This window comes from Rhipicephalus sanguineus, chromosome 1, assembly GCF_013339695.2.
Source record: "Rhipicephalus sanguineus isolate Rsan-2018 chromosome 1, BIME_Rsan_1.4, whole genome shotgun sequence".
Classification (NCBI taxonomy): domain Eukaryota; kingdom Metazoa; phylum Arthropoda; class Arachnida; order Ixodida; family Ixodidae; genus Rhipicephalus; species Rhipicephalus sanguineus.
In genome coordinates, this window is record NC_051176.1 from 234393235 (window position 1) to 234419953 (window position 26719).

The following is a 26719-nucleotide window of genomic DNA, read 5'->3' on the forward strand; positions in this document are numbered from 1 at the left end:
GGGTTTTCAAGGACATTCAAATACCTGCCAAAGGTTTTTGAACGTCACGGAGCAGCAAGACCCCAAATAGGAATTCTTTGCAAGGACAATGTTTCCAAAACACTATGGTTAGCTTTATTGCATTATAAATACAAAATCAGATTAGAAATGTGTAGTCTTCATCACATTAAGTTCTATAGATGCGTAAAAGCTCTTGACATTAATGAAGTGGCTGGGATATCTTTTGTATGAGGTAATGCTTTCAGTTCTTTTTTACTTTTTCCAACCTTTCTTTCACAAATTGTTCCGCTTCACAACGAAGGTGACGTTATATGATGTGTTCAAGGATTTTTAAGCGCATAAGAGACACACTGACGAAAAAAGGAGGGACACAACATGGGGCGCTATAGTATACGTGTTGTGTCCCTCCTTTTTTCGTCATTGTGTTTCTTATGCGCTAAAAATTCTTCAAAACGTGTGTTACAAACAAGGTCGAATTCCTACCCTTGTGTCATATGATGCGTCCACTTTTTCTTAGTAAGCAGTCCTTGCCAAAGTGGCAAGGCCTGCTTCAAGTTCTTTTTTTTCTTCTTCCTCATGTTGACAATTTTACTCTTGAATAGTTTTTTTACTGCCTACACTCACAGAATAGATAGAGTAAAAAGGGAGTCTTTTTGCCCCAAACAATAATCGTCATATGGCTTGTATGCGTTTCCTTTTTTGAAAACTCGGCGCTGGCCACTTTCCTACCAAGAATGCTATGTCACGCTGATAGCGCACTTGCCGTTCGTGACCAGAAAGTGCCGGGCGCGTCACGATAATGCAAAGAAACGAAGGCAAAATAAATGACGATTATCGTTGTGGGACAAAAAGACACCCTTTTTACTCGATCTATTCTGTGAGTGTAGAGTCATCAAGCTTCTTCTATAGCTGAGCTTTGATAATGACAGAATTCGATGTGAACTGGACTAATGGCAGTATGGGCAGACATTTAGCTAATATACGTATCTGCTATGTACAGTCAATGTCTTTGTCTAAAAAAAAATAGCAATAAAAAACAATGCGCTGAAGTCAATCACTGAGCATAAGCAGCATGGTCAGCACGGTCAGCATCACTAATTAGTACTTCTGGCTTTTGGTATCCGGCTCACACAAAGCATTTTTTTACCTTTGACTGTATGAGGAGAGTGGATATTCGTTGAGCATCAGTGGAGTTACTTCATGCACTGCTTACCCAAGAGATAGAGAAGAAAAAAAAAGCAGCACAAGTGCTGGAGGCAGAGTCGAGTCGTCAGGAGGTAAGTTGAGAGAAAGAAAGTTGGAGGAGGTATGCTGACAGGTGGGGAAATGAAACGAATGATGGGACAAGGTGTGAAGGAGGCAGCGTAAACATGAATGGGGAGCCATCACTGAGTGCCACTACCTCAGACTTCATTCATGGGGCGCTTTTCAGTTCCGTGCAAGTCACACAAAGCAGTACATGTGCACTCAGGCCGGCATATTGTTTCTAAAATGGGGGTTTGCCAGATGAACTCTTATCTACCATAAAAAGCAGGTCACATAGTCAATGTTAGACAGCATTTGTTATGAAATGGAAAGCCTTTCAAATGTGCTTTTCAATATCAAGGGTTCTAGCATTTCAAGAACCTGTACGCACCCTGTTACATTATTAGGCCGAGAACACAACGTACATAAGTTCTACTTCATACTAATCTATCAGTTATTGGATATCTTAACATTAGTCACTCCGCAATGTTCACCTTGTAACCTGCCACTATCCAACTGGTGCAACGAGACCATATTAACAGCATTCTTGTTTTGTATAAGAAAACCCACAATGTGTTGACTGCGCTATAAGGAGAATTCTAGAAAGAAAACACACTTATCACAGCACAACGAGGGCACTTAGACACAATTTTCCTCAAAATAAAGAAGCATCCATAAAGATCTTGCATAGTGCTTTTCAAAGAGTAACAGCTCAGGATACTAGCAAATATGCATAATCTGAGTAACCTACACATTCTGTCATCACTTACTTAAAGCTTGCATTATATTAATTGTCAATGTTGGATGACCAAAGCAGTGATGGAAGCGACATTTTGCTTTTTGAAGCAGATTATGGAGCAGAAAAAATGGTGCTTAGGAGCAGGCATGTGTTTTTGGAGCAGAAAAAATGCTAGTTTGGAGCAGCCATTGGTGTTTTCGCAGAAGAGGGCAAAATGTTCTAAACGACTCCTTCTAAAATATTCTAAACGACTCCAGTTTAAAGCATCATTTAGGCATCTCATAAATATTAATATTTATTATTAAAAATATTCCACATACAATAAGCACTGCAAATTGCAAAAAAATACAAATAAATAATTAAGCACATGGATGGCCAATGAACCTGAAGTATAATGAGCTATGTACAGGGTGTTTTTTTTTTTACAATACACATTTTTTATAAAAATCCTATGACAGTAGGCCTCTTGCTGTTTTCGCACGATCTCTATGTCGAGGTGGAAAAACTTTGCCGCACTTAAAATGACGCTGTTACCACTAATTAACAAAAACTCGTTAACTTTTTAATTATTGACTTGAGGGCAAGTGCTTATATTAGGAAGTTGTAGTGCGTGCCAATTTATGACACACCCATTTTTTAGAAATCACGAAAGTTGCGTGTAGTTCGAGATTCATCATCGAAATTTCAAGGGCAAAATCGACACTGATCGCGCCGGGTGTGCATGAAGTGCGGCGGAACACCGGGACGACATGTAACAGGAAAGTGATGAATTCGAATGAAGGCGCACAGAAGCAGAATCTGGCCAGAAAAATCAGCAAGCATTCTGAAACACACAAGTAGACAGCTTAATGTTTGTATGCGAATGGGTGGTGTTTATGTCTTTCTTTCTTTCTTAAACTATAAAGAGGTGCGAATAACTATTTCGCACGTCTGCAAGAAGAAGCGCCGAAGTGGCAGCCCCTGTGTTTTATACTTACCAAACAAAGAAAAGCTTGATATCACGGTTTTCTTGTGCGCAGTTCAAAAGACACGGATAAGCACCAAACACTACGCGCAAAAGTAAGGTGATGTGCGGGCACAAGTGAGATGACTTGCAGCTTTTCATGAAAACATATGGCTGCGGCGCGCCTTCATTCAAATTTCGTCGCTCCCTTGTGACTCGTTGGTTCTGGTCTCACATAGCAGAATGGTCGTGCTTTGTGCGATCAGTTTCGATTTCGCCCTTAACATTCGATGAAGAATATCTCGAACTACGTGCAACTTTTGTGATTTGTAAAAAAACAGGTATGCCATAAATTGGGTACGCACTACAACTTTCTAATATAAACACCTGCCTTAAAGTCAATAATTAAGAAGTTAATTAATGAGTTTTTGTTAATTAGTGGTAACAGTGCCATTTTAACTGTGGCGAAGTTTTTCCGCCTCGACGTAGAGTGCATGTGCGAAAACGACAAGAGCCTTACTGTCATAGGATTTTTATAAAAAAAACTGTATTGTCTAAAAAAACCCTGTATATCTAACATACAAGTACTTGTGGCAGAAATGATATAAAAACAATAAGGCTGAGCACCAAATTATAAAAGCAGCCACAATCACATGTAAGTATCGTCAAAGCAGCAGTTTATAATCGGTACATGATCAAAGTAACATGTTATTTTCATATTTTCACCAAAATAGCCAACATTGAAAAAAAAAGAGAGAGAGCTAAATGAGCTATACACTTAAAATGGCAGTTCTTGCGGCATAAATGAGGTCAAAGCTGATAAACAAGTAAATGTAATCAGTCACACATCAAAGTTGTCACAGCAGAAGTTTGTAATCAGTATGATATCGAACTAATCTCACATACATTTCACCAAAATAGTCTGCTTGTCAGGTACAAACATACAGCCAAGATATATATAGTGCCCGTACTTGTGACATTGTCAATATGCTAGTATGCAGCTAGTATACAAGCTGCATACTACCGTACTAGTATACACCTTGTTTTTGGTTTCGTTTAGGCTCACTGGATGATCACAGAGTTAAAGTTCATTGTTTTCAGTTCCCCAATGCCACTTCGGAGCAGGTTCAGAGCAGTTACTAACAAATATTGAACTTTGGAGCAGCATGGAGCAGCATTTCTCTTTTGTAGCAGTTTGGAGCAATTGGAGCAGCACTTCCATCACTGCCAAGGCATAGCTGGTAGACAGCATACCACTCAATGGCTCACTCAATAATAGTCAAATTCAGCTATCCATGACATTCATAAAACATGGTACTAATGACCGTGCACTTGATTGCTGGCACTTCAGCTGGGAATCAAGGCTATAAGCTGATATTGGACAAGTGTTATAACACTACCACATATCCGTGCAATAAGTGTTCATGTGGTATGCATTATCATATATGTCATGCTAGCTGGTTGTATTGGCTAGATGAAATGTCCAGTCTCTTTGCATGTGACAATTGTTCAGAAATGTGCTGCACTGTCCATGGAAAAACTGCAGGTCACTCACCGAAGTGCTCCAGCAATGCTGTGTCGCACAGCAACGTTCTTGTCAAGCAGAAGTGGCGCTGCTGTACGTATAACAGGTGCTTTTAAAAGAGACTCGCACGAGGCAGGGTCTTTTGCAATACCGGCCATAATGTTTGCCGCACATTCTCGTTCTTCTAGTTTACTACCTTGGAGCTGGAAAGAAATACACACATGAATGACAAAAGACGCTGAAAGGTCTCTACAATACCTAAGCTGTGCACAAGAAAAATGGTGAGATGCAGTTTTTGCTTATGAACTTTAACAGATAAAGGTGAAGAATCTTGTCTCAATTACCTGGCACTGACCCCTTCCCTGTCGAAGCTCTCTGCACCTCACCTGGTTCACCTGGTGTTGCACTGCCTCTGGGATCAACCCACCTTTGACTAAGTGACAATGCGATGCGATGACAACATGATGCAACATTAATCACGACATCACAATGACGCCACAAATTTTGTTGATTTGTGAAATCATGATGATGTCACAGGATGCCATTGTCGCTGCTTTATTTAGGCGAGAGGCTGAAGAGAAGGGGCGGGGGCTGCGGCATACCTATGCAGCCAAGTACCAGAGCATTCTGTTCTATCTTCTGAGGCACGTGCCTCAAGCCACACGACGCTCTTCTGCCGAGGCCAGCTGCATGTGATGGTCAGACATTTATTACCTAATTTTTTGTTTTTGTTTTTTTTTGTTTTTTTTGCGATTCATACTGACGCCAACTACATCGAATTTTTCTAGTCATGAGACATATAAGGCTTTCACCTTAATAATACTACTCAATAATAATATCTCCCCGCCCGAGGTGGCACACGCCCGCACTCCCTGATCAAGGTTATGCGAGTATATATGTGCCAATGGTTATGGAAATAACCTACAGCAACCAAGTGTCGGGTATGGATTGTGCCTGGATATGGTCTTAGCCAAAAACGTGTTGAAAGTGATCGATGAACCACCCACTGCAGTATATCACAATGAGCACAAGGCAATCATCAGTACAATTACTCGAAAACAGCAATAAATAAATGTAATATATCAGCAGTTGTGGTGTTGCTCGTCTAACATCAGTTGTGGGGGTGGTACTTATCCAACAGCTTTGCTGTACATCTACTTTTATAGGGTGGAATGGAGGTGGAATTTAGTTTCTATACACAGCTCTTTTTGTTTAAACCTTTTCAATGCAAAGCATTTCTTTGCAAACGAAAGAGACTTTGACTGTTTCTATCTATCTATATATCTATCTAGACGCCTATGTCTGGGTGCTCTCGTGGTCGCCTCCTTGACTCGGTATATACCAAAATTGGCATAGGAAGGTAAGAGTGTACGATGAACATGACTGAGGCAATCATATGGATGACATGACATTCCTGCCGTGTACATCATGAAACCTTTTCCCAGAGTCAGGTATGGCACATACACGCATACCTCGGCCCATGGTACGCGGGTATGTACCGCAAGTTATTCAGCCTGTCAGCTCAGGACGGGAAAAATAGACGTTGGAAAGTTTAATAAAAGACACTTCGTGTGGATTAAACAAGAGAAAGACATTTAGAATGACTGCCAGTTGGGAGTGTTGGTATAGATGGCTTGCACGTGACGTCATGGACGCAGCTTCTGAATGGACTAGCACTCCCTTGATGGCAGCTTTGGACGACAAACAGGTTGCGGTTAACCAGCTTCAGTGTGATAACGACAAGGCAGGAATGCCTCTGTGCGTGAATAAAGAATGGACCTGCACAGTGACGCTTTGATAACATAATTGTGACATTGCAAACACCGCGTCCCTCATCCTGCTGCTCCAGCACGGTGGTTTCAGTGACGTCAATGCAAGTCATCTATACATTCATGATGGTGAAGCCCTACACAGATAGGAGACCTTAGAAGACTAAGATGTCCGTTCTTTGTAGCTCTTAACCATCATGAAGAAAAAGACACACCCTTTGTTATAGTTCATTTTAATGTAGCAGACGAAAGCTGAAAAACATGCATCAATGACTCTTAGCCAGCAACCATGAGGTATAGATCATGAATAAATGTACTGCATCAACAGTTGCCTAACATCAGTTGTGGTGGTGGTGCTTAGTCTAACGTCAGTTGTGGTTGCAGTGTTGGCTATACCCTATATAACAGTGTAATAAACTTTACATATGTACTCCCGTGACTCAACAAGTTAGTCTAGCATTGCTCGTCCCCGGAGGAGTAAGGCAACAAACACTGCTTACACTTCATTTTGATAAAAGTGATATCTGTGCTCCAACGTGAGTGCCAATGTTAGGTCGGACAGTGAGCTTTACACGCCAGTGTAGTGGACGTTGCTGGTAAGCCCACGATATGCACACAATTACACACTCTTCACAACGACGTCAACCCACCCCGTAACACTTGGCTCAGCATGCAGCATAATCAGCTACTCGGCGATTGCTTCGGTTGAAATCGATTACCACAATGCGTGGGGCCCACCGGAAATTTTACTAATTTTGTTTAGGAATGCCAGCTAAGGAATCAATGTACGCATATAAAAATAAGGGTCTACACAGGTATGCAATGAATGACAATGCACCCACTGTAACTTACAATATCTGCAATAGGTAGTTAAAATGCTGAATATCTCCAAGATCAGTGGCTTGAGCATGACATTGTTGTAAGTCTCCAACATTGCTGAACAGGTCAAATTACAGAGGTTTTGAACCGACAAACTCAGAGAGAAGGCTTGAAGTGAAGATTAATATACAAAAACCTGCCCAGTGAGGAAGCAAGAGCTTGTGATTGGTAGTAGGTCTCTTCAAGCAGTGAAGGACTGTTTTCAAGGACCGTGCTGCAAGAGACACCAACCACAGGAAAGAATTTATGCCCCAAGTCTATGCAAGTATTTAGCGGACACACAACTTGACTTGCCTATGTGTATGGGTTGCACATCTTTGCACCACAGCCTGTCACAAGTACTGCATGGCACACTTGTACAAGTGTGATGAGGAAAAGGTACGCACAGAGGACCCCTGGTTGATGAGCTATTGTGTGTTCTTAGTTGCAGTCAGCTCTCTAGGTTTCATTTTCAGGGCTCCTGACTGTCTCTGTCTCCACTCTTCCTTTTTTATTTTATTTCAATAAGCTAATCAGAACCATTCTACTTCGGATGCTGCTTCTCATTGCTTCTACTTATTGTCGATACTGTACGTTGCCTTTATTTTCACTCTGCCTGCATGTCAGCCTGGTATTCTGTACCTGACGTAAAAGTAGTAGCTCAAACACACAAGACGCCCCAGTGCTTGTGTGTGTCGCGTATTTTCTTTATGGGGCGTCTTGTGTGTTTGCGCTGCTACTTCTACCTCAGAAATATATACCAACTAGGCCCAAATGAAGTTTTATTGGTATTCTGTATACCGTATTTTTTTTTTCTTTCCTACATCTGTTCAGTATGATTTGCTCAATGTCATCTATCAACGTTCCGCGCATGAGGCTGATATTAAAAACACTTCATGAGATAGGCCTCTGATGCCATATCTTGCTTCTGGACCGTGCGCACCACAAAGCTACCCTTACGTGTGGCTCCCAGTATCATTACACGGCATTCGACACTCGTGCGCTTCAGATTAATTAACGTCAAGTCATCACGCACCTTCAAAAGGAGACCGGCACTGTTGTGGGCCACGTGCAAGCGCCCAGCATACGGTAAACACGAGCTGTAACGGGTGACTGTGAGGCTCGAGCCACATAGGTATCAACCTAAACGAATGTTCAAATGTGTTCGCCCCATTTTCAGTCTCTCTAGAGCTTCAAAATGAACATATAAAATAAAACGAGTTCCCAAACAATCGCTCTCGAAAGAGCAGGATGACAGTCACGCAACCATTGAGGATTGACCAGACAACTAATAGTGAACGCCTGACACTAATGCGTTCTCTGGTACGTACCACGTGCAAGAAGAAACTTACCATGTCGCACAGCTCGTCGACAGAGCTGTTGACATTTGCCTCCTGGAGTACTGCCTCTTCTATCATGTCACGAGCCGACGGTATTCCAGTAGGGTTAATGCGTCGGGACGTAAGTTTTTTCGTTTTCGCCTTGCCCATCTGGATCGATGAATTTTCAGTCACTGAACTTATCAGTTACGTAGGTTCAGTCACGCCGGCACACATGCGAGCTGGTCGCGGCCATGTTTAACAAGAATAACAAAACAAAAACTGCAAAAACCACCAGATACACGTTGCCAACACGCAACTTGCTTGTCTTAAAATTGCACTGCACTGTAACTGAAACAACAAAAAACCGGGGCGCTACATCACACACAAGAACCTAACAACAGCTCCTTCATAGCAATAAAAAAATATCAAATATCAATTTTTTACTCTACTAACTGCACTAAAAAACAACTCTAGACGTCACAAACACCATTTTGTTATACAGTCATTTTTATTAATATATATATGAATTATTCGTAGTAAAAATGCTAACAACAATAATTATTATTCAAATAGACGTTTTTTTTTTTTAAGTACGATTGCCCCGGTGTTAAGATTAGTGCCTCAGAGATGGTGCGCATCAAGTAACAAAAACAGATCTCAAAGTCAATGCTTTTTCTGCCTGGACATGGCCAGAAAGGCCAGCGGAGTCGAAAATGCGTCATGGATTCCATTAACGGACGCAAACCTATGGTATGGTGCCTATGGTGTACTGAACTTCCTCCATGGTACTAGAACACTGTAATGGTACTGAAGTACAGTGTACTAGAAGGGGGCAGTGGAACGAACGAAGGAAGCAGCCGCGCCGCATCTCGGCTGATGCCGCGAAGGGCGATCGCAGCGGCGGCGCTGTAGTCACTTTGTACTGAAGCCACTGAAGCTGTGCATAATGTTGGATAGCGCCTGCGTTTAGCGCGCGCGCGTCGCAACCTACGAAAGCGTGTAATTGCGCGTTTAGAGCGCGTTTAATGCATTACTGAGCTTTAATCGGTGTCTCAACGCCTGCTACGCGTTGTGCACGAGTGAATATGCAGGCGTGCCAAAACTGCGCGGAGATATTCCCTGTTTTTGGAGCCTGCCAGACCCCAATGAAGGCGACAATCCGATTTTCCACCTAGCTGCTCACTGATTGATGTGCGGTTTGCAACCAACACTTCGAGCCGCGCTACACTATAAGTGACTACGAACACTGACTACGAAGAGATAACAAACCAGTGACGAAAGCCTACCATTCTTCTGCCGGCAGTCATTTACGATATCCAAAGCATTGATCCTTATATGAGCTTCAATGCGCTCGACTGTTTCATGAGTAACCCGAGTACAAATAACACTATCACAACATTTATATTAGTGACGGCTGAGTTCTGCCAGTTTTGCTCTGTTTCTTTAATGCCGAAAGGCTATCTTGTTTCAACAGCGTGCTTCCGCGGTTACTATGCATCGGTTATGCGACCTCCGAGCCAGGGAGCCGAGCCGAAGGCGCGCGTTCACCTCCGAGGCACAAACTTCATGGATCAGGGCTTATCTCAAGCATCCTAAATTCGCAGATGTAAATATAGCCCGTCGGTTATTTTGCCTAAATTCACTACAACCAGTTCTCCTTTTCAATGGCAGCTTGTATTGCAATTTTCCTGACCTATCGATGCCATCGCAAGAACTTCTTTTTGACAACGTTTTGTATTATAATTTCATTGCTTTATCTGTAAAGTGTCAAAAGTGAAGCCAGGAGGGGTGGTGGTGCTCTACGTTTTGCTATATTATGTTTTTATATGTATGTGCATATATATTTACACGCACAAACATGGGTAGTAAATTTAAGTCTCACCTCCCCACCCGGCGCCAATAACAATATCCATGCAACGCCCCTGAGGACGACCGTTATTTGTACCGGTCGAGTTACCTTCGACTTCCGATACTTGTGAGCCCTCGTAATGTCGAAAAAGTCACATTTACACAGCGCATTTGTAAAGATACACGCGCACCGTAAACACAGCTTCGCCAACGCGCGGTAAATGTTCGGCGTGCTTTCGGCAGAATATCAGCACACAGCTTTCCCAGCACAGTTAAATTCCAATAGAGCACCTCAGTTACTCTGAATAAACTAGACGCCGAATCACCAGCAGAAGAAAGCGTTAAAACAGAAGAAATCAGAATAAGGCATGCGCACTTTGTTTCCTCTGTCTCTTTCTTCTGGCGGTAGTTCGGCGTCTAGTTAATTGACAGTAATGTACTAACTAGCCCAGCAACGAGTTCGGCTCAATTACACCGAGATCGTGAATCTTCACGGTCGGTACCCAGACAACACGAAAAGTCCTAAGGATGCCCCAAACAAGTACCTAAGTCCCACATCCAAAAAAGGAAGTCATATGGGTGTCCCGTAGACTTCAGCGAACGGATGCCCATTAAACATCCCAGAAGAGGACATGAATGGGTGGATGCTTGCATGCCTCATATCAACCACGCGTTTTTAATCTACTTACTCATATTAGCACACATATATGCATGTTGTCTTCATGAATTAATAACGTACATTTCCAGCGATCATTCTTTAAAATCGCACCAATACATATATATGGAACTTGCGCAACCCTTCACAAATAATTAACATGTATTAATTAAACAGGCGAGAACACACAACGGCTATTCTTTGTTGAAGTTTTGCATACTAATTATTCTTTCGTGCAGGCCTTAATTAATTAAAGCACGTCCGCCTTGAGCAATGACATATATTGCGTGATGGGCTGGTGTGCTGCGCGTTGCTCGTTTATTCGGAACCACATTTATGCATGCGATCAACCTTGCTCACTAAACTGTTTTAAGGCACTTTGCTCAGATGGTACACGAAAAATTCCAATATAGTTAAACATTAATGGGGATTGAAACCGTCCCATGTAAAACTAACCTTCCTGTGTGCTCCGTTCGAGAAGCGGCGATAAGTTTCGGTTTCAGTTCTTTGAGTGTATCGTTTTACATGTACACTGCTCTTAAGTGGGCAGGCGAAAAATTATGAAAACAAAATATTTGTAATTCGTATTTGAAGTGCGCTGTAGTTTCTTAACTTTTTCTTTTATTTTATGCTCATTATATGTACGACAGCATTACGACAACGCGGCTGTGGCTGCAGTCTGTTTCTATAGTTCCGCATTTGAAGCGTGTTCTCTGCGTGCGCTGCGTGCGGTTACAACAGTTACAATTCGTGCGCACTCTGAAATTTGGGTTCGCGGAGCTGGTTGTAATCGAAGGTAAGTGTTGTTTTCCTACTGTTTTTTGATCTGTCAAGCGTGAAGATACACGTGTGTTGGCCTTGTTTTTTATCTTTAGAGCTTGCATACGCTTGGCGGGAAGCACGCGCCATGGAAAGCGAATACGAGAGTAAGTTATCGTTGCATTTATCATTATTCCACGTTTGTTGTGTTCATATGCCTTTTGTAATGTGCAGTGCGATGCTATACTTTAGACGTCAACCGCTTAAACAGCACGACACAAGTGAGTTTACCGGTTACCACGTGGTTTACTCCGAGATCGACCAAGTAATCTAAAAACGTTGAGATCGACTGCTGATCAGTCACGCCGTGCAGGCCGATGTGCGCGCAATATTTGTAGCTGCTGGCGAATGTACTAACGCGGAGGAGAATCTTTCACGTGTCGCTTTTACCTCCAATCAGCCAGAAGTTCCCGAACCACCTCTGAACCGTTCGCTCGGCCAAGTTGCGAGTGCCGGCATTTATGGCGGCATGCTGGAATCTTGCGACTAGGAGCACCATACTGGTGACAACATGCACAGCGTTCCCGTGGAATCCGATAACGTGCCCGACGGGTGCCACAGATACCTTACACAGCAGGACACTGCAACGGATTCTAACTCAAGTATATTGAAAGAACTGGATATTGCATCGTTGAGAGAAGACCTGTGACAATGGAGCTTAGAGTCAAGTGTGACTCACGATGCCGTCACAAATCTGTTAAAGGTTCTTCGCTCGTATTCTTGCATGTGTGAGCTACCAAGTAGCGCCAGGGCGCTTTTGTCCACACCAAGAGTGGCAAATGTCACACTACTGCTGGATTCTGGACATTATTGTCATTTTGGTTTGCGTGAAGGGCTTCAATCTGCTCTCAGACATGTTTACCGTGTGCCCAATGCCTGTGGTCTGTTTTATGTTCAGGCTCATCGCACATACCAGTATCCACAACTCTTGCTGCGGCTGCAAGGCCAAACATGGAACCACGCATGCTTGGTATGTCATTCTGCAGTTTCACATAGCAATGTTTTATCTTGCTGCGGTTGGGTGTTTGCTTTTGCTTTTGCATTGTGCGGCAAGGTGGAGTGCAAACTATGGTTTCTATGTTTTAGGTGCTTTGCACATATTGGAAGCTGCCAACTCTTTTACGGAACTGCAATTCCATGGTATGTCATTTATGCGGTATACATCATTATGTTGATGTCATGCAATGTTTCCAGTTTTTACCTTGTTTTGTTGTATAGTCATTGTGCTATGGCCAAATGCCTGTGGCTCTTGCTGCGGCTGCATGGCCACACATGGAACCGAGCATGCTTGGTATGTCATTCTGATGTCTTATAGCATGTTGCTGTAGTTTATTTACATTTACTCGTTAAATTGAGAATTCTTTGCCCACTTCAGGTGTTTTGAGCCTGCCTGTCTGTCTCTTATCTATTTTATCTCTGTCTGCCTGTCTGTGTAACTCTAGATGTTAACTTGTGGTGTCAATTATGTTCAGATTCACCACCATACAGTCCAGGACCCGCATATGTGACCGGGGCTACAAGGTCACAAACAGACCCACAAGTGCTCGGTATGTCATTAACCTTCTTTATTCTTTAATGGATACAGTCCATACTGTTCAGTGTCCTTGGGTCCTATTAATACTAAGGGAAAAATTGCAGTCTTGTTTATGTGTTTTCTTGCTTCATGTTTACTTGAGGCAAATGTTTCCTTTGTACTGTAGATGTACTATTCACATATGTGATAATGCATGCCCAGAAGAGTGAAATTAATTCCATGAGTATTGTTCTTTATTGTAACGTGTTGGAAACGGAAGGTGATATTCTTAGCACTAAATCAGCTTAGTTTTTTAGTTGGGTTGCTGGCTTCATGATGGAAAAAATTATGGCAGAACCCATCTTACAAGGACTGTCACCAGTAATACGATTTGTGTTCAGGCAGTGTAACAGCCTGCTGTATTGCTCCACCTTCATCTCTTGAGCTCGTGTATCTGGGCAGTGTCCTATTTTCTTCATATATGCTATGTATCAGCATAAATAGAAACACAAACTGCATAGCTTCTGCACAGTGTGCCTCACCTTGCTGTGGTTTTATGGTAATAGTATTAGTGTGAGCATTCATTACCCTCTCCTATTACGCAGCCACGTAGCACAAATGAAAAAAATTGTATGTTGCTGCTGGCATAACATACTTTCCCATTGTCGTTGTGACACAGTGGCACACTACCATGAGTCATGTTGAAGAGACAGGGCGTGCAAATATGAACACAAGAGGGAACTCAAGACACCACAAACGCCTTGACATCTTGGCTTCTCTCTTGTGTCCGTGTTCTCACGCCCTGTCTCTTTAATATGAGTACCTACAAACTAGCTCAGCTTTCTGTCATTCTAACCATAAGTCAGAGGCGCAGTTTATCCCTTCGTTCTTCTTTAGGGGGGGGGGGGGGGAGCATGCTTCATCATTTGAGCAACGATGGTTGCTAGTGTGCAAGCGGTGACTTATAAAACATTTGTGCTCGTGGTGCTGCTGCAGCATCGATCAAATCGTAGATCCTCACTTACACTGTTATCACCAAGCCAATGTCGCAAAAACTGCAAAGAAGGCTGTACGTAGATTTCAGTGCATGTTAAAGAACTCCAGGTAGTCAAAATTTTTGGCTACGATAATCATGTCGTGGTTTGGAACGTAAAACCCTAACAATTCTTATTGCAAAGAAGACTCATGCTTTGCTGTTAGCGCTCCTACGAGTAACTCTCAGCAATGTTCATGACCGTTTTTTTTCCATGTGTTGCCATATAATTCACTGAAAAGTTTTAAAGCTATAGGTTGACCTATAGCTACCTGGAAAAGCAAAGCACTGAACATTACATAACCCATTCGAATCATTGCGGTAGTTTTTCATCTTAGACATAGTGCTGAACTGAAAACTTTCATAACACTGATGCCATCACTTCTTTTTCAGCCTTCATGGAAAGGATACTACAAGTGTTAAATAGCATAAAGCACACCCAGCAAGCCCATTTGCAATATTTCAACGAGCTGCTAAGTAATGCCGACAGTGCAGCTCCGCACCCTCATGGCCTCCCAGACCTGCCTTTCTCGAATGTGGCGGATGTTCTCGCGTATGAGGAGAACCTCGAGACAGACAGACAGCCAAGCTGATGATCAAATGGTAATTTCTCTGTTTCATTGCCTGAGCTCAGTATAATGTTGCCTGTCTTGTAACTACAGCATGTTGGAGTGACTAGGCATTTATAAATGCATGTGAATATTACTTATGACAGTCTGATTAATGACGTACTGTTGAATTTTTACATAGCTAGCTGCGTATGACAGTTCTAAAGAATTTAAAGGAGTGGTGACACAAAAATTCGGACACAATATGACTGTTGAATCACACTAATGGGTGCATATAGGTGCCATCTGTGCAGTATCAGCCACAAATACAGCCTAAAAGGTATTTTAATTGAGTTTTGAAGTTCGTGAAAGTGCCGGATCGGAAATAGAAGCAAAAGACGATGAGGTCACCGAGTGGATACCACGTACGTCACGAGTTCTGGCCGGGTTACCGGAGGCGTGTACGAGACAGACAACGCTGGTAGCGACACCTGATGATGCATATCCTTACCAGAGACCTACAATATAACATCGCAGCGACTTACCCGCTTACTGATTCTGTGTAAAGCATTTGCAGTGAGATAATAAGCAACTCACAGTATTCTCATTGCTTTTTTTCCGGACAAGAACTATAACGCGACGGAAAAGAAATCGAAAAAAAGTTATTGTAGTTGGACAAAACGCCACAAGATGTCGCTACGGGCTCCGCAGTTGTACGCAGTTGCTGCTACTGCTGCAGCCGTCAACAGCTCCGGTAACCAGGTACCCGCAAACGATAGGAAGTCTACAGACGAACTAAAGCTCTCTGCTGCCGGGATCATATTGCGTAGTGGACAAATAACTGCTTCGACCCTCCGACGTGGTTACGTGGGATTGGTATGCCTTGAGAACGCGGCGTTGCCCGATATAAATACGAGTCAGTAAAGCGTGCATCACGTCATTTGCATGTTACGCATAAACACTGTTACAGAGTGCCAATGTTGTGATTTCAATGCTTCCTTCGTCACTTCTCATATCCTGCTATTTTACGAATGATCGGAGCGAAAATGTTTCAGCACGTCTAATGCTGCGGCTACTCCAAGCCTGGCGGAAAACGTCGCCTCAGTTGGACAACGACTACAAGAACAAAATCGCAGCTACCGGCGAGATTCGCAAAGTGAATCGAGCTTTTCTTACTGATTTTTACACTCCTGCCAGCTCTTTCGTCCATCGCCGCACTAGATAAGCAACGTAGTTTGACAATCGAGGAAACAAGCACTCGCAACGCTCAACACCTGCTCAACACAGCAAACGAAACAGCAGCACTGACAACATAGCAGAAGCTGGCCAGTGACGTCACTAATTCTTGCGGTCTTGTTTACCAAGTAGACCATCTACGTCACGGGGCTACCGAGTGCTCTTCGAAATCGAAACTGCCTCCGGTCGTAACATACGAGCATATAATTAAACATTCGTTTCGCGCTGGGGCAAATGAGTTTCGTTGCCGCTATTATCGAGTCAGTAGCCATTGATTAAGAGCAAAAAACAGAGGTTCACAAATTTTCTGTCACCACTCCTTTAAGTAAAGCTAGAAGCAAGCTTGTATTTCTTTATCACCACAAGATTACTTATGTTGCAAAACATTCAAATTAAACTGGATCCCAATGTATCTTTCTGGCTGTATATCTTCTTGTTTCTTTTTAACAGAAAAAGTACATGGCTGTACAAGAGGGAGATTCGACGAAACAGAGAAGAACACGTGTACTGCAGTCCCTCCTCAGCTGGAATTCTGCAGTGGGCTTCAGTTGGTTTGGCACAAAGGGAAAAAAAAGAATCTGTGAACTGCTCCTCTGCAAGCTGATGTGCGGTGAGTCAGGTGTAGCAAGCTTGATATAACTTGGTTTTTTGTGAAATCTTATGTCAAGCAGTATACTCAATATAGCTAGGTTGTCTATTTATACTTTGGTGCAATTAGTCCTGGTATTTACTTTCAGTTTTTAAGTGTGTAGTACTTTCGGGGCCCGGGCTGCCGTATGCTGTCATCGCTTAGCATAATGCAGGCAAAACCACGTATAACATAGCCATCTGTAGCGTAATGAGCGCGTGCTCGCACCAAGGAGGTCTTCTTCTTGTTCTTCGAGCGGCTTGATGATGATATTAAGTGTGGAGCACATTTGGGGCCCGGGCTGTCATATGCTGCCATTGCTTGGCATTACGCAGGCAGAACCATGTAAAAAAATAGAAAAAAGAGGAGGCAAGTGAGAAATAGAGAGAAAGAACAGGAAAAGGTAGAAAGAAGATTAGAAATAGAAAGAAATAGATAGAGAGAGAGGAAGGAATAAATGAAAATAAAAAGAGAAGAAAAGACAGCAAGACGGAAAAGGAGGAAAAAAAAAAAAGAGAGGCGGAAACAAAGAAAAAACCAAAGAGAAACAAATAAGGCTGCCCAGCTCCGCACTTCCTACAGGCTTGGCACCACACATGCGAAACTGCCTTAATTTCTAGAAGAGTGCCATACTGGCCCAAGTTTTGTGTGGTGTGCAAAACTTACAGGAACGATAACTTTGCTTCTATGCATGCAGGCGTGTTGACTAATGACATCCAAAACCCGAATGCGAGCCTGAAGGATGTGGAGAAGGCTGCGATGACCTGGTTCCGTCATACTGCTGAGCGGCTTGCCGCGCAACAAAAATAGTTTCTTTCTTTGTTTGTTCAACTAATAAGATAATCCTGAAGGTCAGTTATTTGCTGCAAATTCTCTGCATTGTGTGTATTAAAATTTGTGTTTTTCTTCACCACTGTTTCATTCCTTCTTTGTTGTTTCTTGTTTATGTACGCCATATTCAGTGCCATCATTTTTCTGGTGCATTGTTTCCTGTGCTGAACTGAACTTTTTGTTTCCTAAAACTTAATTTTCTTACTTGCACGCTGCTTGTAGATTTAAGAGCAAAGAGTAATTAACTGCACCAATAGTCTAATGCTAAAATCAGGTCCACTACATAGTACATTGTTCAAAAAGTGCCCTTGCAGTAATCGCAAAAGCATCCGAACAAGCAAATACAACCCTGAATTCTGCACTAGTAGATGAGAATTAAGCAAGTTGAGTGTGCTAGTAAAGATATTGTGTTTCAGGAAATCAAAATTTCACTTAGGCTAAGGGAACAACAGAGAAAGAAAATGATTACTTTAAGCTTTGTATTAACAGTTCCAGTGAGGAGAATGTTTCCTTATTATATATATATGCGTGCCCTTTATGCATGGCAAATGTGCAGTAAAATAAAGAATTCAAACTTCTATTTCCATGAACTCTATATTGTCTAAGTTACAGTGTCACATTAAACTAGTGTCATACATTTACAACAGATCCAGAAATACTACGAGTATTTTAAAAATTCATTTTTCTGTCTGAACACGCCTAACTTTAGCCATCTTCAGAAAAGTATGAGATGTGTTGCACTTGTCCTACCGTTTTTTCTGTAGTCATCTCTGTTCTAGAACTGTTACAGGATCATGGAATTCAGAGCTTTTATCATTGGCTCCTTTACCTGTGCTTGAAAGCGTCTTCAAGCTGTTCTTTAATTCAGGCTTGAAATTGAAACCCATAGGGCAAGATACCTTGTTCTTCTATTTTACATTGGGAACTTCTACATGCAAAGTGCTCTGTAGGCAGATGTGTGGGGTTCTGTCCTTGCAGTAGTGTTTGCAGTGTTTTCAAGATTTGGAAAATAAGCAAAGAAGAAAGCAACAGAACCGCTCAACATATTATAGGCCTACAGTCACATGAAAAAGCAGGAGTGAATTGCATTGCTGCAAGAGTACGTGCAGGGGTTTTAAAAACATTGAAAGAAATGTAAGACTTAAAAAAAACAGTTATTTCTATTACTAGCATGTGCCCTTTAAATGCTGCATGTACTGATAATGGAATGTGCAACAGCCAAAACTAATCCCAATATAATCCCGAGATGTCCTATGGGGAGGAAGTCCTATGGATCCCGTTTTTTGTCTCATTTTGGAGGCTTCCGGGAGGTTTCCGGCAATTATTTGGGACATCCTTAGAACTTCCCACACATCCTACGCAGCGCATCCTAGGTGTATCCAAAGGACGCCACTGCGTTGTCTGGGTATCAGCCCGTTTTCATTTTTATATTTTGCGTACCTTCCAGCACTCACTTCGGCTACAAGAACTGATTTGCAGTATATCTCAAAGGCATTTATGAAGCAAGCATCCGTCAAACGCTTTGAAGTTTCGTCCATCAAGGCTTACGACGACAAGTCCTACGTTTAATAATGATAGACACGCAACGAAAGCTGCATCAGTAATAGTGCCGATTAGCCGGGTGCCGCCGACGCGCCAAGCAGTTCTTGCGCGCGGCGCCGCGCGACTTCAGTACCGACCGACTGCAGCGCCGCCGCTATGGTCGACGCGGAAGGCATCAGGCAGCGAGGCGCGTTCGTGCCACTCGACAGTTCTAGTACACTCTAAGTGAAGTAATGAACGGTAGAGTTTCATATTACACGATCGAAATAATGGGCCCATTTCAAGGGGCCCATTTTTTAAACAGGGGAGCTGCGCCGTTAGTCCGTCCATCGCTCCCAAAAACTCGGCCTGGCTTTGGCGGGTATGTGCCACTGAAAGCGGATGTGTGACAAGCAGGTCCTAGCATAGCCATCGATGCATAGTGATAGCCAATCGATAACCAATCAATAGCTAATCGGTAATCGATCAATAACCAATAAATTCTAGAAAATGCTTGGATGTGCTTAGCATGGCCCAAATACATGGCCAAAGCCCAGTGATAGCCAATCAAGAACCAATCAATAGCTAATCGATAATCGGTCAATAGCCAATTCATTATATAAAATCCTTAGATGAGCTTAGCCTGACCACAAAAAATGCATGAACGATACATTGCGATAGCCAACCGATAGCCATGAATAATCGATCAATAACTCATAAATGCTAGAAAATGCTTTGTCGTGCTTACCCTAGTCAAAAGTGATGGGGAGGAAGAAGGAAAGGAGGAGGGTAACGCCACCAGCTCCGCTGATTCCTCACTCTTCGCACCAATAGTGCTTAGCTGCCCCTGTTTTTGTAAGCGGCCAATAGATAAATTTGATGAGGCCACGGAAAGCACAGAGGTAGAGTGGCTAGAAATAAATCAGTGGCGGTTCCCAAGGGGGGCGGTAGGGGTGATTCCCCCCCCCCCCTCCCGTCAGTGCCTGTCGTCCACCTCCTTTGTCAGGTTGCTCCGGCTACAGCCAACACCCTCTAGTCTACAGTCGGATACAACTTTACAAGGCAGCGGCATTTCCTCCTCAAAGGCGGATGAACACAAGCCTGCACCAATGGGCGCGCACTCGGGACTGACGTCATGAGCGGGACGGCCAGTGGCTTCGCCTTCGGAGAACATAGGCGCGTGCATGAGCGGGACTGTTTCTTTAGTCGCGGAGGCTATCGGCTGCCGCGCTTCGGTCGTCTGGGCGGGGCCTCTCCTGCCTTCTAAAGTTGTATGCGACTATAGAAGATGTTGCTATACCACTGCCCTAAAGGGGGAAGGAGAGTCTTGTCCCCGCTCTCTACCTCTCTCCTCATCTCCAACCCCCCCCCCCCCCCCCCCGCCGCACGATTGCATGAAGGAACCGCCCCCACCAAACATAACCAAACCTCTAAACCTCTAAATTCGTCTCGAGACGGCTAAAAACGGCTACGTCTTGGTCTACAAGAAGACCTACAATAGACATTTTTTAAAAATATAACATTTGCGCCTCAAATGTGCTTGCATACTGTTTATTGGCATTTTCAACAGCTACGGCATAGCCAGAGTCTATTTTGCCAAACAAGTTCATAACGCCCTACTTCGAGACATTTTTTTAGACATTTTGTCTGAAAGCGCGAGTGCACAACTAGTAGGCTAAACAAAATCGTAGCCCGCAGTCTTCTTATTTGTCTGGGTTTACCGCGCTCAACTTACAGCGGTCTAGTAATCGCAGAAGCAAAATAACCGCCCATTCAAGTTCTTCGCATTCAAGAGCTCTGCCGCCACTTCCTCCGCATATCGCAACGACATTATGCCCACCCGCTTCGTGAAAAACTTATTCAGAGAAATGGGCGAATTGGTAACACCTTGCGAGCTTATGAAGCGACACTTCAACAGTAACAATATTTCTTGCGCCCAGATATCAACTCTCCTCCTTGGCAGCTTGTATCGCCTTCAATCACGTTGGACATCAAAGGAATAGAAAAAAAAAATCTGCGATACACTACCTTCAAGCAAAATTTATCACGCTTAAGCAAATATACAGTTATCAAGACCGTTACACACTTTTTTTTTTTTCACGGATGGATCCACAACGGATGAAAGCTCGACTGCGGCTTTTCACATACCGGCATATAATATAGAAAGTGATTTCCGACTTTCTCGAAAGACATCGTCTACAGTAGCGGAGCTTGCTGCAATATTACAAGCTTCAAAATTTATTGCTGAAAGCGAGCAAAGTCACAAATGGATAATATATCCTGACTCCAAAGGAGCACTGCAAATGATTAAGGAATTTCATTTTCATATAGATGATAGCATCATATATGAAATCCTCAAAACAATGACCATTGCTTCTCTGTCGGGACACGAGATCTGTTTCCAATGGCTACCGAATACGTAGGAGTTTTGTAAACGAGACTGCTGACAAATTAGCCACTGCAGCGCACAAAAAAAGTCACTTGACACCAGTGGCCGTTCCCTACTCAGAAAGCAAAAATGTTCTTTCCGGACTACGCCACAAATTATGCAAGGACGCTTGGTTTGATGACCACACAAAATGTTCACTGTTATATCAAGTAGATCCGTTACTACGATTTACGCCGAATCAAAAGATCGATCGACCATTTGACTCACTCCTGCATCGTCTACAATTAGATGTTGCATACACACCTCACTTCTTGTGCCGCATCAAAAGAAGAACGTCCCCACACTGCGACCGCTGTGACCATCCCGATGCATCAGTGGAACGTATTATCATAGAATGCCCGAAATGCGACGAACAACGCGCTCAACTAAGTGATCGATTGAACAGCCTCGAGCATAGACGACCACTTACAATCAGCAAAGTGCTTGGACCGTGGCCCCACCCTGATAATCAAAGACGCGCAGTGAGCGCTCTTCGTAATTTTTTAATGGACACAAGTAACTGCTTATAGTCGTTATTATTGCTCCCTTTAATAGTGTTGAATTAATAATGAGCATATCTCATAGTCATGATATATGTAAGTGCACAAAAAAAATTATGTACGCACTTTATCCGCTGTATGTACTGTACTATGCCCTTAGAATATTCTCATGCTTTGTACGCCACATATTGTACATGTACATAGTGCTTCTGATTATATTTTATTTTCTTATTCTTCTATTCTTAATAATTTTCTTGTCTGTGTATTTCTTCAATACTACTATCATGACGATGGGATAGCCAGCTCTAACGTAGCCTGCCTTCCCATATTTTTTTTCATAAATAAATAAATAAATAAATAAATAAATAAATAAATAAATAAATAAATAAATAAATAAATAAATAAATAAATAAAAACCACTAAGCTTACAAAAACACGTCGATGTACCTTGTAACGCTTGGCTGAAAGCCAAGAAATGCAGCATACTCACTCATTGCTTCGCATGAAACTGATTCCCACAAGGCGTGGGATCTGCCATTTTTTTGTGTACACATCGTGGGCTTAGCAGGCACGTCGACAACACTGGCGTTCAAGGGGTAACTTATGGTCTGACGTAACGTCAGCGCTCACGTTACAGCACATAGGTCGGCATTATCGCAGCGAAGTGCACTTTACGGTGCGATGACATGAACATCATACGTAACTTTCGTTAGCGTATTCCTCCGGGGTCGAGCAACGTTTGAATATAGCTTGCTGAATAATATAGGAATACAAATGTAATGTTTACTACACTGCTATAAAAGCATAGCCAACACTGGAACCACAGACGTTAACCTGACATGACGCCTGTATCATAGGAGTACATATCAGTGGCGTAGCCAGGGGGGGGGGGGGGGCACGGGCCTGGTGTGCCCCCCCCCCCCCCCGAAATTTTTTTGCTCCCATGGGATACAGAGCACAAAGGTACACTAGACCACACTTCCCTGCCCGGCCCCCATTCAGATCAAGGAGGTCCCCCCCCCCCCCTCCCCCCCGAAAAAAAAATTCTGCCTACGCCCTTGGTACATATGTAGTGTTTATTGCTTTGTTATAAATTAGATAGCCAGCACCACAACCACAATTAACGTTGCACCGACATTACGCCTACATAGGGTGTTTTTCCAAAGCTGTTTCCAGACCTGGCGTGGCTCTATGGTAGAATACCTGACTGCCACGTAGCGTAAAGCTCGTTTCAGTAAAAATGACATCTGTGCTCTACGGTGAGTACCGACGTCACTCCGGGCCCTAAGATACTCTTTGGGTGTCGATGTAGTCGGCGTGCCTGGTAAGCCCACGATCAATACCGAAACCAGGGGGCGGGGACAAAGGAGCACCCCCCCCCCCCTACACTTTTGCTTCCTCAAATAGGTATACCTTCCTCAAAATAGGTGCTTTCCTCAAATAGTCAAAGCCAAATAGCCAAGGTCCCCCCACCGCCCCGAAAAAAATTCCTCGCCACCGGCCTGCCCACAATATACCCATAAATACTCAAAATGCACAAAAACCTTGGTCCAACTCGCAACGCTTGACACAAAGCAATAAAAAAAAAATTCGGTAATCGCCTAGTGCTTCGCATGACATCGACTCCCAGAATTAGTGGGATCTGCCTATTTTTGTTTTTGTTTTTCCGGTTTTGAACAAGCCGCAATAGCCTGGTTTCAATCTACGACTTCGCACAAATCTGCAGACTAGCATATACAGTAAAACCTCGGTGATACGAATCTCGCGGGGTTACCAAAAATATTCGTATCATCCGAAATTCGTATCACCAGAACACATGGAAATTTAGTATGCGACAAAAGGAAGTTGGCATACGTTTTGATTCAGTGTTTCTCAGTGCCGCAGCGACGTCATGAACAGGTCTGAATGATTGCTAGTAAAGTTTTTAGACGTCAACGATCATACTTGTACTCGTAAATATAGGTGCATGCGCGCGTGTGTAATTATTGAACCAGACGTGTTGTACCCCGTCACCGCTAGTAGCCCCTTCCTAATGTTACTACGCTTTTCTGCATGAAACCACAGTACTGCGGCGAAAGTGCCTTAGGATCGCTTTGCACACAACAGATAGAGAATAAGCTCCTTCGCCAAGACCGTCCGCTTCGTCTCTTGGAGTCTTCGTCCACCTTTAATGGGACTTCATGACGGACCCGCAGCCCAAGTTTCAGTCTTGTTTCATAGAACGTCTGATTGCGGGGACATGGCTTGCATCGACGTGGCAGGCACGTGTTAACACGGTACAAAGACGCTGCTGCCTTGAGCACAGGAGCACGCGTCCACGCATCAGAAAAAAAAACCCGCATTTCACCGAAGGGGAGTATGAGGAAGTGCGAAGCACGGGGTGATGCTATGAGGGGGCGCGCGCGACTAAACTGCAGAGCCGAGCGAAGGAGACGGCAGCGAGAGAGCACGCGCCAGCCGACCCACGGAGGTCTGGCCGTTTTTAAGTGCAAAGCACTTTTACTGATGATGATGATCTGTCTTCCGAACTCGTTCCAAAGAACCCGCAACGCGTTCAACTTGTTGGCGGCGTTGCGCACGCCCGAGATGGGGCTCAGGTTGTTGTCGAACCACAGTCGATCGCACACCGCGCAGCTATATCCGAAGCTGCGGTCCAGGAAGTCTCGCTTGAAGCGCGCGTCCGGCCGATCGAATTTGAGGGCCCGCGCTCGCTCACGCATCGCGCGTCCCCGCGCCAGATCGGCTTCGGGGTGCTCGGCTCGCTTCGCACGCTTTCGTTCGGCATCTCGCCGCCGGCCTTCATCACCACAGGCAATGCGCGGGGCGCGCGCAGCCACGGAGCGGAGGGCGGAGCGCGCGCAGTCACGTGGGGCGTGACGTCGCTGCGCCGTTGCTACAGACGCTCCTCGCCGCTCCTCGCACCGTTGCTATGGGACGGCGGATTCAGGGTCGCTTATAAAGTGCATTCGCACTTAAAAAAAAGCGCGACATCAACGTCATCTGTAATCTAAACGTGAAGGCGCCTAAAGGCCTCCAAGATTCGCGCGCACTACCTCGGAGGCAACCGCTTGCGGCCTGAATGTCCAACGAGACGGAATGTCCAGCGAGACGGAATGTCCAATAGTGGACATTCAGGCTCGTTGGACATTTCGTCTCGTTGGACATTCCGTCTCGGTTGGACATTTCGTCTCGTTGGACATTCCGTCTCGTTGGACATTTCGTCTCGATTGGACATTCCGTCTCGTTGGACATTCGGTCTTTGTACGTAAGAGATTACATGTAAGCCGGCAAAGTAGCCACAATATTGTGGGCAACGAGTTTGCATACTTTGCTACACCAGCCTTCTGTTGAGCGCTCTATTCTAGCATTTAGTTAGTGGTGCCACCCTTTTCGTCGGTGGGATCCAAACGCACACTTTCAAATTACGCGTCTGACGCTCTAAAAATTGAGCTACGACGGAGGACGCTCCCTCGTCCACACCGTTGGGTATTTATGTGCGTTTCATCCTCGGAGTGTTAGCCAGCGCAACTCGTAGCCGTATTTGTAAGGCTGCGAGTTTGGATTCCACTGACGGAAAGGGTGTTCTTTCGTCCATTTTATTGCCTTCAATTTAGGTTATAGTATCATTAGAGTAGAGTTACAGACAACAAATAATGTTCCTCTGCTTCGCTTTGTTTGACTTATTGGCTGTTGTTTCTTTTTAACAAAGAATAGAGCCCCTCGAACAATTCCCCTTATGTCGCACTTTCATATCGAGGGCTTCGTTCCGGCAGACGTGATGCAGCATGTGAGGGTTTATTTAAACGAAATAAAATAACATATGAAATATACATCTGAAAACTAAATATAGGAAAGAAAAATAAATGAAACAAAAGTTGAAGTTATGATAAATGCAGTAAAGAAAATTAATAAGGGAACAAGAATACGATGCTGGCTTTCCTGTCTCAACCCTATCGTCCATTTCGCTGAGGTTGCTAAAATCATTAAAACTGTCCGCCTCTCGAACGGGTCAGCGCACCAACGCCACCAAAAAGCCAAAGAATGTTGCCGTGATCCCATATGTCCATGGGCTCTCGCATAGGCTCAAAAAGATTGCTAAGGGCTATGACGTAAATGTTGTTTTTTCTGCTCGTGGTAAGGTTGGAAAAGCATGTGCTGCGATAAACAGGAAGAAGAATGGCCAGTCACGGGGATATTTGTGCTCCGTCAATCATCGCACCCGTTTTGTATCATGTGCATGTGGTGTAGTGTATGACATCCCGCTCACTTGTGGAAAGAAATATATTGGACAGACGGGTGTCTGCCTTAACGATAGACTACGCCAGCACAATAACACTTTAAAAGGCACGCCTGCTTCACATTTGTCTGCTCATTGTCGTTATTTTGGCTGTAAACCGTTGTTTAATCGCACGCATGTCATCTTCAGGCACGTTGACCAAAGCTCTCGTGAAATCACATAAGCTTTTCACGTTAGGTACAACCATGATGTTTGCATTTCCACCCCGTCTATCTGCCTTCATGATTGCGAATTTAGCCTGCTTGAAAGAAGTGACAATTCTCTGTAATGCGATGATGCGCGCGCAGTCGGATTACGTGTATTTATTCCTTCCTGCTCAATAAACCCAACAGTTGTCAGTCAGCGCCTGTCCTGTGTAGTCCCCCTTCTCGTATCTTCGTCTTTTTGCGCTGTTTAAACAATGATGCCCGGCGCCACAGTGAACATTTACAAAACACAAAGAAAATGCGATCTTCCGTTCG

At 43.8% G+C, this 26719-nt stretch overlaps 2 protein-coding genes across 2 annotated transcripts in view; one reads left to right on the forward strand and one right to left on the reverse strand.

The window, feature by feature from the left end:
• LOC119374825 (HEAT repeat-containing protein 3) overlaps positions 1–8679 on the reverse strand; it is a 42493-nt gene extending 33814 nt beyond the window's left edge. The window contains exons 1-2 of the mRNA XM_037645024.2: positions 8432–8679; positions 4483–4655 (exon numbers count right to left, since the gene is read on the reverse strand). Of these exons, the coding sequence (XP_037500952.1) occupies positions 4483–4655; positions 8432–8569 (311 nt within the window). The 5' untranslated portion in view covers positions 8570–8679. The remainder of the gene's footprint in view (positions 1–4482; positions 4656–8431) is intronic.
• Positions 8680–11591: 2912 nt separating this feature from the next.
• LOC119374834 (uncharacterized) lies at positions 11592–17591 on the forward strand. Its single transcript, XM_037645043.1, has 8 exons — positions 11592–11700; positions 11780–11830; positions 12622–12693; positions 12810–12863; positions 13196–13270; positions 14663–14872; positions 16504–16663; positions 17379–17591. Exons 2-6 carry the CDS (start codon positions 11812–11814, stop codon positions 14860–14862), a joined length of 420 nt encoding a protein of 139 aa, XP_037500971.1. The 5' UTR covers positions 11592–11700; positions 11780–11811; the 3' UTR covers positions 14863–14872; positions 16504–16663; positions 17379–17591.
• Positions 17592–26719: the final 9128 nt, after the last annotated feature.

Excerpts from the sequence above, each read along its gene's own strand:
- LOC119374834 (XM_037645043.1), top strand. Across the intron at positions 12,694-12,809 it reads CATGGAACCACGCATGCTTG|GTGCTTTGCACATATTGGAA; the intron begins GTATGTCATTCT and ends TCTATGTTTTAG. Across the intron at positions 13,271-14,662 it reads AACAGACCCACAAGTGCTCG|CCTTCATGGAAAGGATACTA; the intron begins GTATGTCATTAA and ends CTTCTTTTTCAG.